We start from the raw sequence: 16,861 nt of genomic DNA, 5'->3' as shown, positions 1-16,861 counted from the left end.
GAATATATAGGAAAAATCTTTTTTTCAAAATTGGTTTTGTCGTCGGCTCGAAAACATTGACGATCGTCAAAAAGGAACGATGTCATCACGCCAAAGTCTAGTGTGAGGCCCCGATAATTTTAATGTTGGCGAGCGTGGTGTTTGTTTAGTCCGCGGTCGGGTTTATTTTCTAGGCAATAAAAACTTAGTCGTGGCGCGAAAATATCTTTAGTTTGAGCGCTCGTGTATTCGAATTGTGTTGGTTGGTTCGTTTAGGTTTATATTTACCTACTATATACTACCTATCAAGTATATATCTATTCTGCTGTCATAATAATAATACGAGAATACGAGAAAAAAATGGCAGACGTAGAAAATCAATCCGCATCGGCTAATGCTGCTGCTTCGACGACTTCACCTCAAGTTCATCATCATGCTAAAAAGGAGAAGAAAGCAAAAAATCCTAGAGCCAAACCTTCTCATCCTCCCACTTCCGAGATGGTCAATAACGCTATTAAGGGTTTAAAGGAACGTGGTGGTTCTTCTCTTCAAGCTATAAAAAAATTCGTCGCCGCCAATTACAAGGTAGATGCCGAGAAAGTTGCACCATTTATCAAGAAGTATCTAAAAGGCGCCGTCGCTTCTGGTTCTTTGGTTCAGACGAAAGGTAAGGGAGCTTCTGGATCGTTTAAACTTGCTTCCTCGTCCGCCTCCGGTGGTGGTGCAAAGGCCAGAGCTGCTGCTGCTGCTTCTGCTGCTAGAGCTGCTGCCGCCGCGGCAGCCGCTGCTACTGGCGAAAGAAAGAAAAAATCCTCAGCAGTTTCAAAAGTTAAAAAAAACACTGGAAAACGTTCCGCCGTTTCGGCACCAAAAACCGGTAAGAAACCATCTTCGCCAAAAGCGAAAAAAGTCGCAGCCGAAAAGAAGAGCGTAGCCGTCGCGAAAGCAAAAAAGGCCGCTTCTGTCGGCGCTGAGAAGAAAACAACCGCTGCTTCCTCTACAGGTAGAGCTGTTGCGGCAACAGCTTCATCAAAGCCGAAATCACCTTCGAAAGCAAAGAAATCAAATAAGGCCGGTCCAACGAAGAAACCTAAGGCACCGAAACCAAAAAGCGCCAAGGCTATATCTGCTAAAGCGAAGAAATCTCCTGCTTCTCCTAAAAGAAAGAAGTGAGCTATGGCAATAATCTCATTTGTCGTCGTCTTCGTCGTCGTCGACTACGAACCGATGATGATGATAATGATGATGATGATGATGGTGGTGACGTCCTGGATTATCGACTGTTTAAGGCCGTCGAGGGCATACATAAATGGCCCTTTTCAGGGCCACAAATTAATTTCTATACAAATAAAAAAAAGTTTTCACACCTATCTGCATATACCTAAATCGAAATATAATTATTAATTTATACAAACAAACAAACGATAATGTCTGTAGGGTGTCGGCGCTAAAAACGCATTATCCCTCCTCACCTACCTAACCACTTTTATGACTTTATTCGATATTTAACTTTACTCATTTTTATGGTACCTACTTAAATAAATTAAATTCTTTTGATGCCGCCGCCGTTCTTGAAGTACCGATCAATTAAAACGATTTGTTTACCTACCCTTAACCAGAGCGAACAATCATAAATAAAAGCATCATTGTTTTTATTGTTTGACAGAGTTTAAAATTCATTATGATCCGCGTACTATTACTTTAATTACTGTCAATATTGCGAAACATTTTCATTTGTAAACAATTTTGTGGTTCTGAAAAGAACCGTTTTTTTTTTTGTTTATTTTTTCATTTTAAGCTCGTTCTCCTCGAATACGTCTTGCCAGTTGGATGTCTTTAGGCATGATGGTGACGCGTTTTGCATGGATGGCACATAAATTTGTATCTTCAAAAAGTCCGACAAGATACGCTTCACTCGCTTCTTGGAGTGCCATAACGGCAGAACTTTGGAAACGAAGATCGGTCTTGAAATCCTGGGCTATTTCCCTGACCAAGCGTTGGAAGGGCAATTTACGAATCAACAGTTCGGTGCTTTTCTGATAACGACGAATTTCACGCAGTGCCACTGTACCGGGCCTGTAGCGATGAGGTTTTTTCACTCCTCCAGTGGCGGGTGCGCTTTTTCTTGCTGCCTTAGTGGCAAGCTGTTTTCGTGGAGCTTTTCCACCGGTCGATTTACGAGCAGTTTGTTTGGTACGGGCCATTTTTTTGACTACTTCTTTATCCCTCAACTACACATACACACACATAAACACCTACGTACGTCACTAACAACGGCGACGGTTCATATGACCCTGCAACAAAATTTTTCGCCGTATTTTATTAACTAGGGTGACACTATGCGTTATCTGATTGGTCAAAAAAGTAACTTAAGAGGCGGAGCGAAACTAAACTATAAAATGAGTTGACTAATCTGGCGAGCAGGTAGTTGTTTTCGACGAAGCAGTCAAATCTGTGTCGTTTTCTTTTGTGAAACAAAGCTTAATTTGAATCAATAATCATTCAAAATGACCGGTCGTGGCAAAGGTGGAAAGGGATTGGGAAAAGGTGGAGCAAAACGTCATCGTAAAGTTTTACGTGATAACATCCAGGGCATCACGAAGCCCGCGATCAGAAGATTGGCACGTCGTGGAGGAGTGAAACGTATCTCCGGTCTCATTTACGAAGAAACCAGAGGTGTCCTGAAGGTATTCCTCGAAAACGTCATTCGTGATGCCGTCACCTACACCGAACACGCAAAACGTAAAACCGTCACCGCCATGGATGTCGTTTACGCTTTGAAGCGTCAAGGGCGTACACTTTACGGTTTTGGCGGTTAAGTTTTTTTTATAACCTATGTTTTATCTATGAGACTACGAGGCGACGACAATACCGGTATACCAGCATTGTTTGGTTTTTATGTTTCTTCCTCATCGTTAGTTACATCAATCTACTCTCTACTATTCATCGCATTTTAATTTTCGACGAAAAAAAAACGGTTCTTTTCAGAACCACAAAAATATTTCTAAACAAATGAAAAAAGTACGTATCACAAGGCTCTCAGTTAAACCACCAGTATAATAAATGTTTGATTTCCAAACTGTTTTTATATTTCTAGGAAATGTAACAAATAAAGTTGTGTGGTTTTTATGACTTTGTTGTTTAATCAATCGTATGCTTTTCCTTAAAGGGATGAATTTTGACTTTTCAGAGATAAATAATAATTACCACTAAAGAAAGAAAACATCAAAGCCTAACCGATATACATGGATTAGCTAGCCCCCCACCGGCGCGGCGTGTAGCTCGCCGTCTAGGAGAGGCAATAAAAATTTACCTGCTTTTAAACTATTAAGAAAATAAAACATCTTGAGTGCTCTTTTTTTTTTAAATCGTGCAATAAATTTTTGCCAAGTTTTATGTAACTTTAAGTAGGTATGTTTATTTACTCTTTAAAAAAAGTTTGTGATTCTTTTTTTTATTTGTTAAAAAAATGATGGCCCTGAGAAGGGCCGATATTATTATTTTTTTGTAGCTTGCTGCTTCTCACAGCAACTAGAGAGACAACAGTTAGCTGTTTATGGTTTCTTTTCGGTTTTTTTCGGCAAAAGGACCGCCTGGATGTTGGGTAAAACACCACCTTGAGCGATTGTCACACCGGAAAGGAGCTTGTTTAATTCTTCGTCATTTCTGATGGCCAATTGAAGATGACGTGGAATAATACGAGTTTTTTTGTTGTCACGAGCAGCATTTCCAGCCAATTCAAGAACTTCAGCGGCAAGATATTCCATCACAGCCGCCAAATAAACTGGAGCACCGGCACCGACTCGTTCGGCGTAATTACCTTTACGAAGTAAACGATGTATTCTTCCAACAGGAAACTGAAGACCGGCCCTGCTCGAACGAGACTTGGCTTTTCCTTTTACCTTTCCTCCTTTTCCACGTCCAGACATGTTGATATGATGGTGGTTTTCGTAGTTTATGGAAAAGTCAAAATAAACTATAAGAATATGCTGCGCGTATAACTTGTATGCTACAACTGCGACTGCGAATGACTAAAGTTGCGTTTCTGGCTTCGTATTTATACGGTTACTTATAGAGAAGTCGTATTTCTGACTGGATGATTATACTAAAAGGTGGGGTCTTGATTCGGAGTAAATTCGTATATAAAACATTTTTAACAAGTAGTGCACCAGTTCCTTTCGCGCTCTCGAGGTGAACACATCGAGTCTCTGCGCTGACTCTGATCGCTCAGCCACTCGATTGTTTGCTAAGTGAAGTGACAGTGAAATCCAAAGTGATAAATTGCAAAAGTTTCCACAATGGAGAACGAGCGTCGGCTCCGCTCCAAGGGCCCGGTGAAACACTCACCAAAAAAACCCCTCAACCTACCCACTTCACTTCCGTCTTCTGCAAACTCTCCAAAAACGCTTCCCCAAAACAAACCCATTCCGTCCCTTATGGACAAAAAAATTTTGCCACCCCCACAAACTCACGCCACTACATTAAAATCCACAAAACACACCCAACAACGTTCACGCACACCCTCACCATCAAACTCCGAAACATCAGCATCCTTTTCGTCTACCACTTCGGAAAAATCGTCTTCAACTACCACTTCAAAAAAACTCTCATTTCGCTACTCAATCCAAAACATCCCTGCCCCACTCGCCACTCAAAAAAGCTTTTACTCTCACCTCATTTCACTCGGCCTCCACCAAATTGACTCTCTAAAAGTCAATTACAACAAATCCGCTCTTCTTGTTCTTTCCAGGCAACTTACCCCTAACCAAATTTCAACGCTTCAAGCTGGCTTCCCTGGCTCGAAAATCCAGTTCAAACTCTTAAACCCCACACGCCTCCTACCCCAAATCGAACCCAAACCCATCACTTTTTCCATCGTTGTCAGAGACGTCAGCTCTGACATCGAACCCCAAGACGTCATTTCAGCCCTGAATAATTTCCACATTCAAAAAGTTTGGCGCATCATTTCCGCCAAAACCAACAAACCAACTCCTCTCATGCGTATCGTGACACCGGACAAAACGGCGATCGACACACTCCTGTCAAATGGCCTTTCACTTTTCGGCCACGTTCACCCCTGCGAGCCGTCGCACCCCCCAAAACCAGCCCCTCTCCAGTGCGCCAAGTGCTTCACATTTGGCCATTCTTTTTCCCAATGCCCCAACAAGCCCATCTGCCCCACTTGCCCCGACAATCATCGGTCAAAACCGTGCCCTTCCGCAGTTTCAAACCCCAAATGCCCCAAATGCCAGGGGAATCACCCCGCTTGGTCCCGAGATTGCCCCCAATTTATCAAACCCTCCCAAATGACCCCAGAAACCCCCGTCGTTCCCATCAAAATCGTTGACAAGGAATTCGATCCCGAAAATTCTGACGACGACTCCGACGAGCGCGAACCCTTCGTTTCTGCCCGTCAATTCCTACGCTTCATCACAAAAACCCTTTTTGACCTTTTTCCGTTCGAGAAACAGAAAATCCAATCTGTTCTCGAACATTCCGCTCGCGCTTGTCTCCGACGCGATCTAAAAATCTCACACTCATCAAACAAAATTCACTTCACTTTTGGATAAATCCACCATTTCGGTGAATCCTTCTGGCCCCCGTTTCAAAAATGGCTTCTCTGAATTTCGCCACAGTCAATACGGGAGGGATTTCTCGTAAATTTGCCTCCTTGAGACATTTTCTACACATCGACCAAATTCACATCGCAGCAATCACAGAGACACAATCCAAACGACCCGTAAACATCACAGGCTTCCACTCCTACAACAAACCCAGCCCCACAACCCGAGCCAAACACGGCGTCACACTTCTTGTCTCAACTTCACTCGCTTCATCTCAACACATCTTACCCCCTCATCTTGACCACCTTCAAGCCGTTGCAGCCACCATTCACATTAACAATTTAAACATTCTGTTTATTTGTTATTACAATCCTCCTCTCGAAACCGTCAGTACCCAACTCCTCGATTACACTTCCACATTCAGACACGCAGTCATTCTCGGAGACTTCAACGCTCGACACACCGATTTTGGCGACACAATTTCAAACACAAACGGCAGACACCTCACACGCTCTCTCAACACTCTTCCTCTTTGTCGTCTTCGAAATCAATTTCCCACACTCATCAATCACGTTGGCACATCGATCGTAGACCACATCATTGTGACCGATAATCTCACACACATCACAAACACAGACTCTTTCATTGGCACCACAGTCACCTCCGATCATCTCCCTCTTGTCTCAAACTTCACACTTCAAGGCCCCCAACCGCGACCCACGCACATCCCCATTTTCGATTTCAACAACACAAACTGGACCGACTTTCAAAATTACATCACAAACAACCTCCCACACATTGACGACACACTTGACCCCAACACCATTGACACACAAGTAACACAACTAACACAACTCATCAAACAAGCTCAAACACTTTTTGTACCCATCAAACACATTCCAACAAATCGCAAACCATTGCCCCCTCAAATCCTTGCCCTCATCCGAGTCAAACGCCGAATTTATCGCGAATTCGTGCAAACCAGATCTCCAGTCCTCAAAACTGTCTTTAACCGTCTCAATGCACAAATAAGACGTGACATCAACCAATTTCGTCTTGCCCACTGGTCAAACAGTTGTAGCTCCCTCGATTACCGAGACGGTAAAAAGTTTTGGGACAAATTCAATTCACTCACAGGCCGAAAATCTCACCCCATCCACCATTTGTCAGTCAACAACACCATTTTTAACACCCCACAAGACAAAGCAAATTGTTTTGCTGCTACCCTCCAAAACATCCACCAAGTCCCCAATGACCCACATTTCAACCAACACTTTTTTAACACAGTCACTAACAACACTCTCCGTTTCAGGCAAAACCTCCCCCGACTTGACTACGACGCTGACCTCGACCCAGACCCCGACCCAGACTTTCCACCCGACAACCCGGACTTGACCGCTCCAACCACCGACGACGAGATCAAAGCCCTCATTATCCGGCTGAAGAACTCGAAAGCCCCAGGACCAGACCAGATCAAACCCATTCTTCTCAAACATCTCCCTGACACAGCCATCACATCCATCACCACAATTTACAATTCTTGCTTCAATTCCGGTCACTTTCCAACCCCATGGAAAGAAGCCACCACCATCATGATTCCCAAGCCCAACAAAGACCCCAACAACCCACTTTCTTATCGTCCCATCTCTCTCCTCAACATTCTGGGAAAAATCTTCGAAACAATTCTTGCCTCTCGTCTCCGACACACTCTCGAAGAAAACAACCTACTGCCCCCTGAACAATTCGGTTTTCGCCCCCATCGCTCCACTTCCGACCCCACTTTCGAACTCTTCACCGACTCAACCCGGAGTGCCAATCTCGGCCAGTGCACACTAGCCGTCTTCTTGGACGTCGAACGTGCATTTGACCGTGTTTGGCACGATGGTCTCATCCAAAAATTTCTTTCCCACAACATCAACCTCAACTTCATCAAATTAATCGACTCTTTTCTCTCAAACCGCTCCTGCAAAGTCAAAGTCCAAAATTCCTTTTCTTATCCCGTCCCCCTTCTCTCCGGGGTCCCTCAAGGCTCCGTTCTGTCGCCCATCCTTTACATTTTTTACAGTTCTGATTTTCCTGTTTCAGATCTTCACCAGACCAAAACCCGCTTCTTCGCCGACGACACCGCCCTCTGGACATCCCGGACCACCGCCGCCTCAGCCTCCAGGACCCTGCAGCCCCTCCTCAACCAGATCTCCACATGGACTCGCAAGTGGAGAGTGAAGATCAACCCCACAAAATCCACCGCCATCCTCTTCAAACACCCCAACCTCACACGAAACAAGAAATTCGACCCACGCGACATCACCATCACACTCAACAACACACCCATCGACCTTGTGCCATCCACAAGGTACCTAGGAATCACCTACACACACACATGCTCACTCGACACCGACCTCCAGAACACGCTCAAGAAAGTCCGCAACCGATCCAACCTCCTCCGCCATCTCATGGGAAACTTCCAAGGGTGCCATTCCCGCACTCTTCTCCACACCTACAACACATTCATCCGACCCGTCATCGAGTACCGAGCCCCCATCTACGCATCTCTCCCACACACCAAGACACATCGCATTGCCACATGCGAACGACAAATCCTTCGCCGAATTCACCGCCTCGACCGCTTCCACGCCAGCAATTCCCTCCACCAGGACACAAACACCACCCCCATCACAGACCGTCTTCACAAACTCCAACAAAACTACATCAAACGCACACTCAACAACAACAACACAATTGCCCAAAACACACTCAACACTTCACATAAGTTTCTCACACGCGACAACACTCTTCGCAACCGAGTCCCCCGGATCCCCAGAAGAAAACTGCCCCATCCACCCACGGCGCTTCTCTCAGCGCTGTACCCCGACCTGCCCGACAATCTTCAACTTCTCGTTGAAGAGACGCCCCTCACAATGAGACGCCACTGACGACACCGACAAGACACCCACGACGACATCCACATCCACAGCTTCCTACGAGCCCCAAACTTCTCACTCTTTCACTCACCACCCGACGACACTCACACTCCCACACAACATTCATCCATTTCCTTGACTGAAGAGGCCAAAAGCCTAAAACAGTCCGGACTCGTAGATTAAGTTGTAAATATCTTGTATATATTTATCAAAATCCCTTTTGAAATGTAATTTATTTTGAATAAACGTATTTTGAATTGAATTGAATAGTGCACCATGATTTTAGCTTGAACTTTCAAGTTGACAGGTATATTTTGTGTTCGTTGTGCGTATTACAGTTCGTTTGTGTCGTGTTTTTTTTTCTTTATTAAGATTAGAAATATTAAAAAATATGCCACCAAAGACAAGCGGTAAAGCAGCGAAAAAGGCTGGAAAAGCTCAAAAGAATATTTCGAAGAGCGACAAGAAAAAGAAGCGCAGGAGGAAGGAAAGCTATGCAATCTATATTTATAAGGTATTGAAGCAAGTACACCCCGATACCGGTATTTCGAGCAAGGCGATGAGCATCATGAACAGTTTCGTTAATGATATCTTTGAACGGATCGCCGCTGAAGCTTCTCGTCTTGCGCATTACAACAAGCGTTCGACGATTACGAGCCGGGAAATTCAAACAGCGGTTCGTCTCTTGTTGCCTGGTGAATTGGCAAAGCACGCAGTCTCTGAAGGTACCAAAGCCGTCACCAAATACACAAGTTCAAAATAGAGAAGTTTTTTCTTTCATCGTTTAAAAAGAAGAAAAAAATGAAATCGGTTCTTTTCAGAACCACAATTAACATTTAAAAGTAAATAAAATTTGTTTCATTAAGTAAAAAATAAATCTAATGACCGACCACTCAAATCTAGATTTTTTTTTATCAATCGAAGCTCTTTTTAAATTAAATTTAAAATGAAACAGCAAAAACAAATTACATCGGTAAAAGTGCGACGCAAAAGAAATCAAGAAATAGCAGGAAAGTAACATCTCGGATTAATCAAATTCTTAACTCTCTTTAGTGTTTCTTCTATATGTCTTAATTTCATTTTTTTTAGTTATTACATTACAAACAATACTACATATTCTGATACGAATTCAATTTCACCTGAGGAATCGGAACCATTGGTTCTTCATTCCTGAACGCACCCTGGGCAGCCATGCCATGCCGTGTTGCCTTAGAAAAAAAAGAAGACGGCGCTCCGGGTTTTCCCCCGAAGTTATCCATTTGATGGAATCTGAAAGGAGCAGCGACGAACTCTTAAATTAGAAATTTAAAAAATATTTATAACATTCTCTCGTTTGTACATCCTTTTTAGTTTAATATTTAGTATTATATTTGGGTGCATAATTAAGACGCGGATTTCTTAAAATAAGTATAAGTTGTTGTGCTGTCATTTATAATTATTACATATTATAATGTCTATATTAGCAACGTAAGGTTGACGTTTCTCCAAAACTGTCACTTTGTCGCTTTAAAGCGACATAACTGAAAAAAACGCTTGTTCTCCCATTTTGTTTATTTTTTATTATTATTATTATTTTTTTTTTTTGAAATCAAATGTCCAGTGATTTTTGTAACTAGCTATAGTTACTAGTAACAACGAGTAAACAGAAAATAAATAATTGCCAATTTTAATAAATTGTTACATGGTTTTGTTCTGAATATTATAGTATATTGTTAATACTTGGAGATTCAGAAAAAGTTTTGTGTATGTGTGTTGCGAGCGCAAATTTATATTGTCGATTTTGAGAAAATGCTTCAATCGACAAAGGTACAACTTTGCGCTATTAATAGGTACACTAATAGTTATTATTAATAATTATAAAAAATAAATAGATCAATAGTACTTTCCTCAAAGAAATTAACTAACAATTTATTATAATAAACAAATCTTTTATAGTAGATATCTACCCTAAATGTTTGTTATAAATTCGATTTATAAAACTATATACAAGAGTGGAATGATTAATTTATGGCCTCACATAGAAAACAATAATTTAGCAAAACAATTTTTTGATTACTTTTTACTATAACTACCTTTTTATTACATACACTTGGTTAATCGGGGTTTGGAATCCCATCCATGTGGGTCAATTCTGGTAACTTTTTAAACCAAGTTTTTTAGAGCTGTGATATCTTGAAAATTTTCGTTATATTTTTTCCAGTGTATTTTTTTCTTAAATTGGAAAATAGACTAAAATTTACTTTTTTTAAATTGTCGTATAAAATCTAAAGAATTGCGCTAAAACAGCTCCTTACATTGTTCAGTTTTCGTTTTTCCGGCGAGCTTCTGTGCTCAGAAAATGTGTTTTTGTCAATTTTTTCCCATACCCAAAACTTGATCAAAGATATAATGTGTTTGCTATTTTAAAATTATTAATGCTTGAACTATCTCAGACAACTATTATTTCTAATCTTCCAATATCTTTTTATGACATTTCTACAGGAGAAGCATTCTTAGATTTTCTTGAACTTGATGCATTCTTAAGATTTGTATGGTTTTTTTAAATGTCCAAAATACACTTTCAACCATACTAGGCAATGAAAAAGGTATATCTAATGTATAGAATCTAAGCCACCCATCTCAGCCACTTGACCTGACCTGACCTGACCATACCGTCAGGAGTGAAAGCTTATTCTTTTTCTCCAGGAATTAGCGCCTCCGTTCTTAGATCGTGCACGCTGGTTTCCAAGACATCTTCTGGCCGCCTCCTACGGCAGATGATCTAGGTCCCTCAGCGGGCATTTTTCTACGTCTTTTCGTTTACGAAGAATCAGAGCTTTTCGAACATTGATTTCTTCCTTCTTCCCCCATTTTCTTAGTTTTATAAATCTCCTCTGTAAATTTCTGTACTGTTCTCCAATGCTCATTGTTCTCGAGCATTTTTTCAACTAGATTATCATGTATAAGTTTATTACTTATTTGTAATTCCCACTTCTATCGAATGGCATCGCGTTGATAAAACACATGTTTTCGAAAAACACATGTTCGGCTGTATCTTCCTCGTTGCAGTATACACAGCGGTCATCATCTGCTCGATGCATACGGTGTAGATATGACAGAAAAGCCTTATGTCCTATTAAAAACTGTATTAGGTAGTAATTTACCTGTCTCACAGGTTTTCTCCTTTCCATCTACCGACTTATGTTCGAGATAAGACGATGCGATGCGTCCATTTTCTTTTGGAACTGTTGTCCCATCTGGCTTGCCATGCCGTGATAGATTGCTCTATCACTTTATGCTTGTTGCCTGTTCTATCAAGTACCTTCCTACTGTCTTTAATTTGAAAGGCGATAGAAGCCAGAAGCGACCTCTGCTATTATCTGAGGGGAAATGCTTTTACGCATACCAGACTAGGTCTGGTTATGTGGGACTCGGTCGGTAAATGTGCAAGCCGACAATACCCACTAAAACCCCTCGCGTCACCTTAGGGATCGGAACCATTGGTCCTTCATACCTGAACGCACGCTGGGTAGCCATGCCGGTTTGCATGGCGCCAGAAGAAAAGAAGAGGGCGCTCCGGGGATTCCCCCGAAGTGATCCATTTGATGGAATCTGAAAAGAGCTGCGACAGATAAATGTGGCAATGACATTTGATGCTTACCAGATTCGGAAGATCTGAGTGAGAAGGCATTTTTCGATCACAAGAGAGCCATCCTTGGCCTCTTGCATCTGGACGGACCGTTTTCGTCGTAGTCAACGGCCTCTCGCACCAGGGGGTTCGGGTGGGCTTCCGCCTTCGAAAAGGCTCGCTCGGCGGTCTCACGGAAGAATTCCTCCATCGTCGGCATCTTCGCCTCTCGGTGCAATTGGTTGTTGCGAACAAACCACGGGGCGTTGAATGCTTGACGGAGAAATTTGTTTTGGAAAGTTTGTAACTTATGCATCCGAGTCTTACAGGGCGCGAACGCCCAAGCCACAGAAGCATAAGTCATGGTAGGTCGGATCACTGATTTGTACAACAAGAGCTTGTTGTCAATTGACAACGCGCTCCGCCGACATACGAGAGATCTCAGCATTCCCGTGGCTATCTTACCCTTCGCGAGTGCGTAGTCAAGATGTGGGCCGAAGGAGTTTCCTCTGCACACTTATAAGTTTTTGCTTATATTTCTTCATTTTCAATACCCCTCTCTAATACCCGACCCGACCCGACTCGACTCGACTCGACCCGACACGACCCGACCCGACCCGACCCGACCCGACCCGACCCGACTTGACCCGACCCGACCCGACCTGATCTGACCTGACCTAACCTGACTTTATCTTCTTAACTCTATACTTGTACTTGTACAATTATTCTCAAACCTTAAACAGATAAATAAAATAATATCTTACTATGATAATTACGTTTAGTCATAGGTATACGGATAGGGAATCAAAAGCTTTGTTCACGATAGCGATCGATGAGCTTGTTCTGGCATTAATTGCATGCACAGTACATATGAGAGAAAAACCTGAACTTTTAGTTACAGGCCGTCGTTCACGGTCGAGAATATAACCTAGATACCGGATCAGTTCAGAACCAGTCCAAACGATCTTCATGTTCATTCGATCAAAGATTTTTAGTTCTAGACTTGCGCAGTTGACGAAAGCGGTTTTGTCTTTGTTACTCTCGTGTTTTGGTGCTTTACTGTCTATTTTATTATTGAGATTTATTTAATATATTACTAAATCGAAATTATTTGTAAAATAACTTTTGTGAATGTGAAAATGAGTAGTTTTTTACATTTTACACTTTTTTGTACCAATGTTTCTCTTTTATAATTTTGTGATAATTTTTTGCGGTTTTCCGATTTTTAAACATTTACTGCATACTTGACAACGGTATATTATTGTTTGTGGTAAACGATAATCCATAGCTGGTTCAGAACCGCACATGCGCTTTAAATGAGTCTTGGACTAATTTAGGATTAGTCCTAAATATCCTACGCAAACAAAGCTAATATTATTAGTACAGAAGCTTTAATATTGGAAAGTAAAAACAAAACAAAAAAATAAATGTAATAGAATTAATAATAACTGATTAAAACAAAAAAAAAGTATTTATATTAAATACTTAATATACTTCCAAATGAAAAATAGTCAAAAAATGACAATTTTATGACAATGCTTAAAATGTTAGTTGCCTGATCTAGAAAATTTACGCATCTTTATTAGCTATAATATCTACAGATAAAGAAAACCATGTTTACTAATTTTTAAAACAATAATGAATTTGTATAAATCTATCTTATTCAAACAAATATTTCTCGATTTTTTAATAAACTTATTTATTAATTATCCTCTTCAATTTTAAAGTAACTCGGTGGCGTTCTGTAATGACTATTTCAATTTTTGTTAATAAAATAAAAATTTGTAACAAATATTATTTTTTTAAATATCTTCAAATTAACACTATAAATATTTTTTATAAAAAACATATTTGTTTCATCAAAAGTTGTAAATTTTTTATTGATTCAATAAAGTCTACAATACTTACTCGGTTTATGAATTAAGTAGATCAGCAGACAAATGATCTAATATTTATAAACATTTGGCAACATTTTAATTAACTTCTTTGACGTTGTGTGCTTAAGAATTAAAAAAAACCAGATTAAACTTAAACTATCTATATCTAGTAAACTTAATCTACTTAATCTATCAATCTGTCTTTCTATCATATTTAAAATTTTCATTTTGTATATGACTTTTTTTACTTCAAATCACAAAAAAAAACAGTTAGAAACACGTTTGTGCTTAACCAAAACATTACATACTTTTTTTTAATCTAAATGCAAAATAGATTATGATACGCCACGTAAAACGTTTCGAGAATTTAATCTTAGTTATTGTTGAAACATGCAATCAAATATTCGGTTCATATATCAAAAATCATCCAAATTAGTAAAAATAGATTTCTACCAAATTTCTATCTAATTGCGTAGGCAAATAAATAAAAATATTTTAGTGATAATTTTTAAATTATCTTCCAAGTTATAATTATTTTTATTTTATACGCGCGCGCCATTGTCGACATCGAAGGAAAGAGTTTCCTATTATCTAGGTATTATTAATTTATTAAAAAGTACCAATTTATTATTGAGTGCAAGAGAGAGAGAAAGAGACAAACAGACATTAGGTATATCTGTTTTAGTAGAATTTACAATTTGTGAAGTGTCACTTGAAAAAAAGCATCTCATATAAACGAAAGAAGTAAACTACATTGTCATCTGTTGTTGTTGTTGTTGTTGTTGTTGTTGTTGTTGTTGTTGTTGTTCTTTTCTATAATAATTTTGGTTCCAAGTTGAATTTTGGTTTTTACTTTAGGTAAAGAAAAACAAAACAGTAAGATGCAAACAAATAAAACCAAAGTATATTTTAACGTGTATAGGTTGGTAACTAACTACCTACATATTCTTCACTATAACACATTTTTGTGTTTGTGTAAAGTGACAGAATTTGTATTACGTAGGTGGATAGAACTAACTATTGAAATTGAAATTGAAATACAAAATTGATAAGTTTAAAAATAGTTTTCAGTGAATGTTGCTAATAGTTAGAACGTATAGATGACAACGCATTGCAACGAAACGAATCAAATTTGTTTCTATTTAGAAATGCATTTTATTTATAAAATAGAGTATTGTACAATAATGAAACATCGGTAAAGTTATAAGTATACTAAAACAACAAATATTAATAAAATAAACGTTTTTATTGTGACATTTTCTATCATACAACAGTTTACATCAAACGTTTGCATCTTCGAATGTTTTTTGAGATTTCGTTGTTTTTATCAAGACCAAAGTATAGAAAAAACTTTTAGAAAACATAAACAACTATTTTTTTTTTAATGTTTGCATTCAATGTACCCTAATGACTCCTGGGGCCCGTCATCTTCCAAAAAGTTCCGGTTTCGTAGTTGGTTTCGTTTCGTGCATCGACTGTTTTGAAAGAATTTTTCCGCACAAAAACAAAAGTATTTAAAAAAATTCTTATTGGCATTCGGTAGAGGATAGATTAGACTTTCGACAGACCAAAGACCAACTTTTCACGTTTACCCAGTAAGTATCTGTCGACGACGTCGCAGTTTGATGTTCTCTTTAACCGCGAATAAGTCGTCGGTACGGCGAGCGTCTGTAAGGACGTCACTAGGTCCTGAGAATAGTCGTTTCGTTGATATAAATTTCAGAATATATAGGAAAAATCTTTTTTTCAAAATTGGTTTTGTCGTCGGCTCGAAAACATTGACGATCGTCAAAAAGGAACGATGTCATCACGCCAAAGTCTAGTGTGAGGCCCCGATAATTTTAATGTTGGCGAGCGTGGTGTTTGTTTAGTCCGCGGTCGGGTTTATTTTCTAGGCAATAAAAACTTAGTCGTGGCGCGAAAATATCTTTAGTTTGAGCGCTCGTGTATTCGAATTGTGTTGGTTGGTTCGTTTAGGTTTATATTTACCTACTATATACTACCTATCAAGTATATATCTATTCTGCTGTCATAATAATAATACGAGAATACGAGAAAAAAATGGCAGACGTAGAAAATCAATCCGCATCGGCTAATGCTGCTGCTTCGACGACTTCACCTCAAGTTCATCATCATGCTAAAAAGGAGAAGAAAGCAAAAAATCCTAGAGCCAAACCTTCTCATCCTCCCACTTCCGAGATGGTCAATAACGCTATTAAGGGTTTAAAGGAACGTGGTGGTTCTTCTCTTCAAGCTATAAAAAAATTCGTCGCCGCCAATTACAAGGTAGATGCCGAGAAAGTTGCACCATTTATCAAGAAGTATCTAAAAGGCGCCGTCGCTTCTGGTTCTTTGGTTCAGACGAAAGGTAAGGGAGCTTCTGGATCGTTTAAACTTGCTTCCTCGTCCGCCTCCGGTGGTGGTGCAAAGGCCAGAGCTGCTGCTGCTGCTTCTGCTGCTAGAGCTGCTGCCGCCGCGGCAGCCGCTGCTACTGGCGAAAGAAAGAAAAAATCCTCAGCAGTTTCAAAAGTTAAAAAAAACACTGGAAAACGTTCCGCCGTTTCGGCACCAAAAACCGGTAAGAAACCATCTTCGCCAAAAGCGAAAAAAGTCGCAGCCGAAAAGAAGAGCGTAGCCGTCGCGAAAGCAAAAAAGGCCGCTTCTGTCGGCGCTGAGAAGAAAACAACCGCTGCTTCCTCTACAGGTAGAGCTGTTGCGGCAACAGCTTCATCAAAGCCGAAATCACCTTCGAAAGCAAAGAAATCAAATAAGGCCGGTCCAACGAAGAAACCTAAGGCACCGAAACCAAAAAGCGCCAAGGCTATATCTGCTAAAGCGAAGAAATCTCCTGCTTCTCCTAAAAGAAAGAAGTGAGCTATGGCAATAATCTCATTTGTCGTCGTCTTCGTCGTC

General features: G+C 40.2%; 1 protein-coding gene across 1 annotated transcript; it reads left to right on the top strand.

The window, feature by feature from the left end:
• Positions 1–5,585: 5,585 nt before the first annotated feature.
• Positions 5,586–8,726, top strand: LOC658088 (probable RNA-directed DNA polymerase from transposon BS). The gene is made up of 2 exons (XM_008203236.3): positions 5,586–7,896; positions 7,949–8,726. Exons 1-2 carry the CDS (start codon positions 5,591–5,593, stop codon positions 8,463–8,465), a joined length of 2,823 nt encoding a protein of 940 aa, XP_008201458.2. The 5' UTR covers positions 5,586–5,590; the 3' UTR covers positions 8,466–8,726.
• The last annotated feature ends 8,135 nt before the right edge of the window (positions 8,727–16,861 follow it).

The sequence above is a fragment of the Tribolium castaneum genome, unplaced genomic scaffold (genome assembly GCF_031307605.1).
Source record: "Tribolium castaneum strain GA2 unplaced genomic scaffold, icTriCast1.1 ptg000108l, whole genome shotgun sequence".
NCBI classification, from domain to species: Eukaryota; Metazoa; Arthropoda; class Insecta; order Coleoptera; family Tenebrionidae; genus Tribolium; species Tribolium castaneum.
The sequence above is the reverse complement of the archived record's forward strand: the minus strand, read 5'-3'. Positions and strand labels throughout refer to the sequence as shown.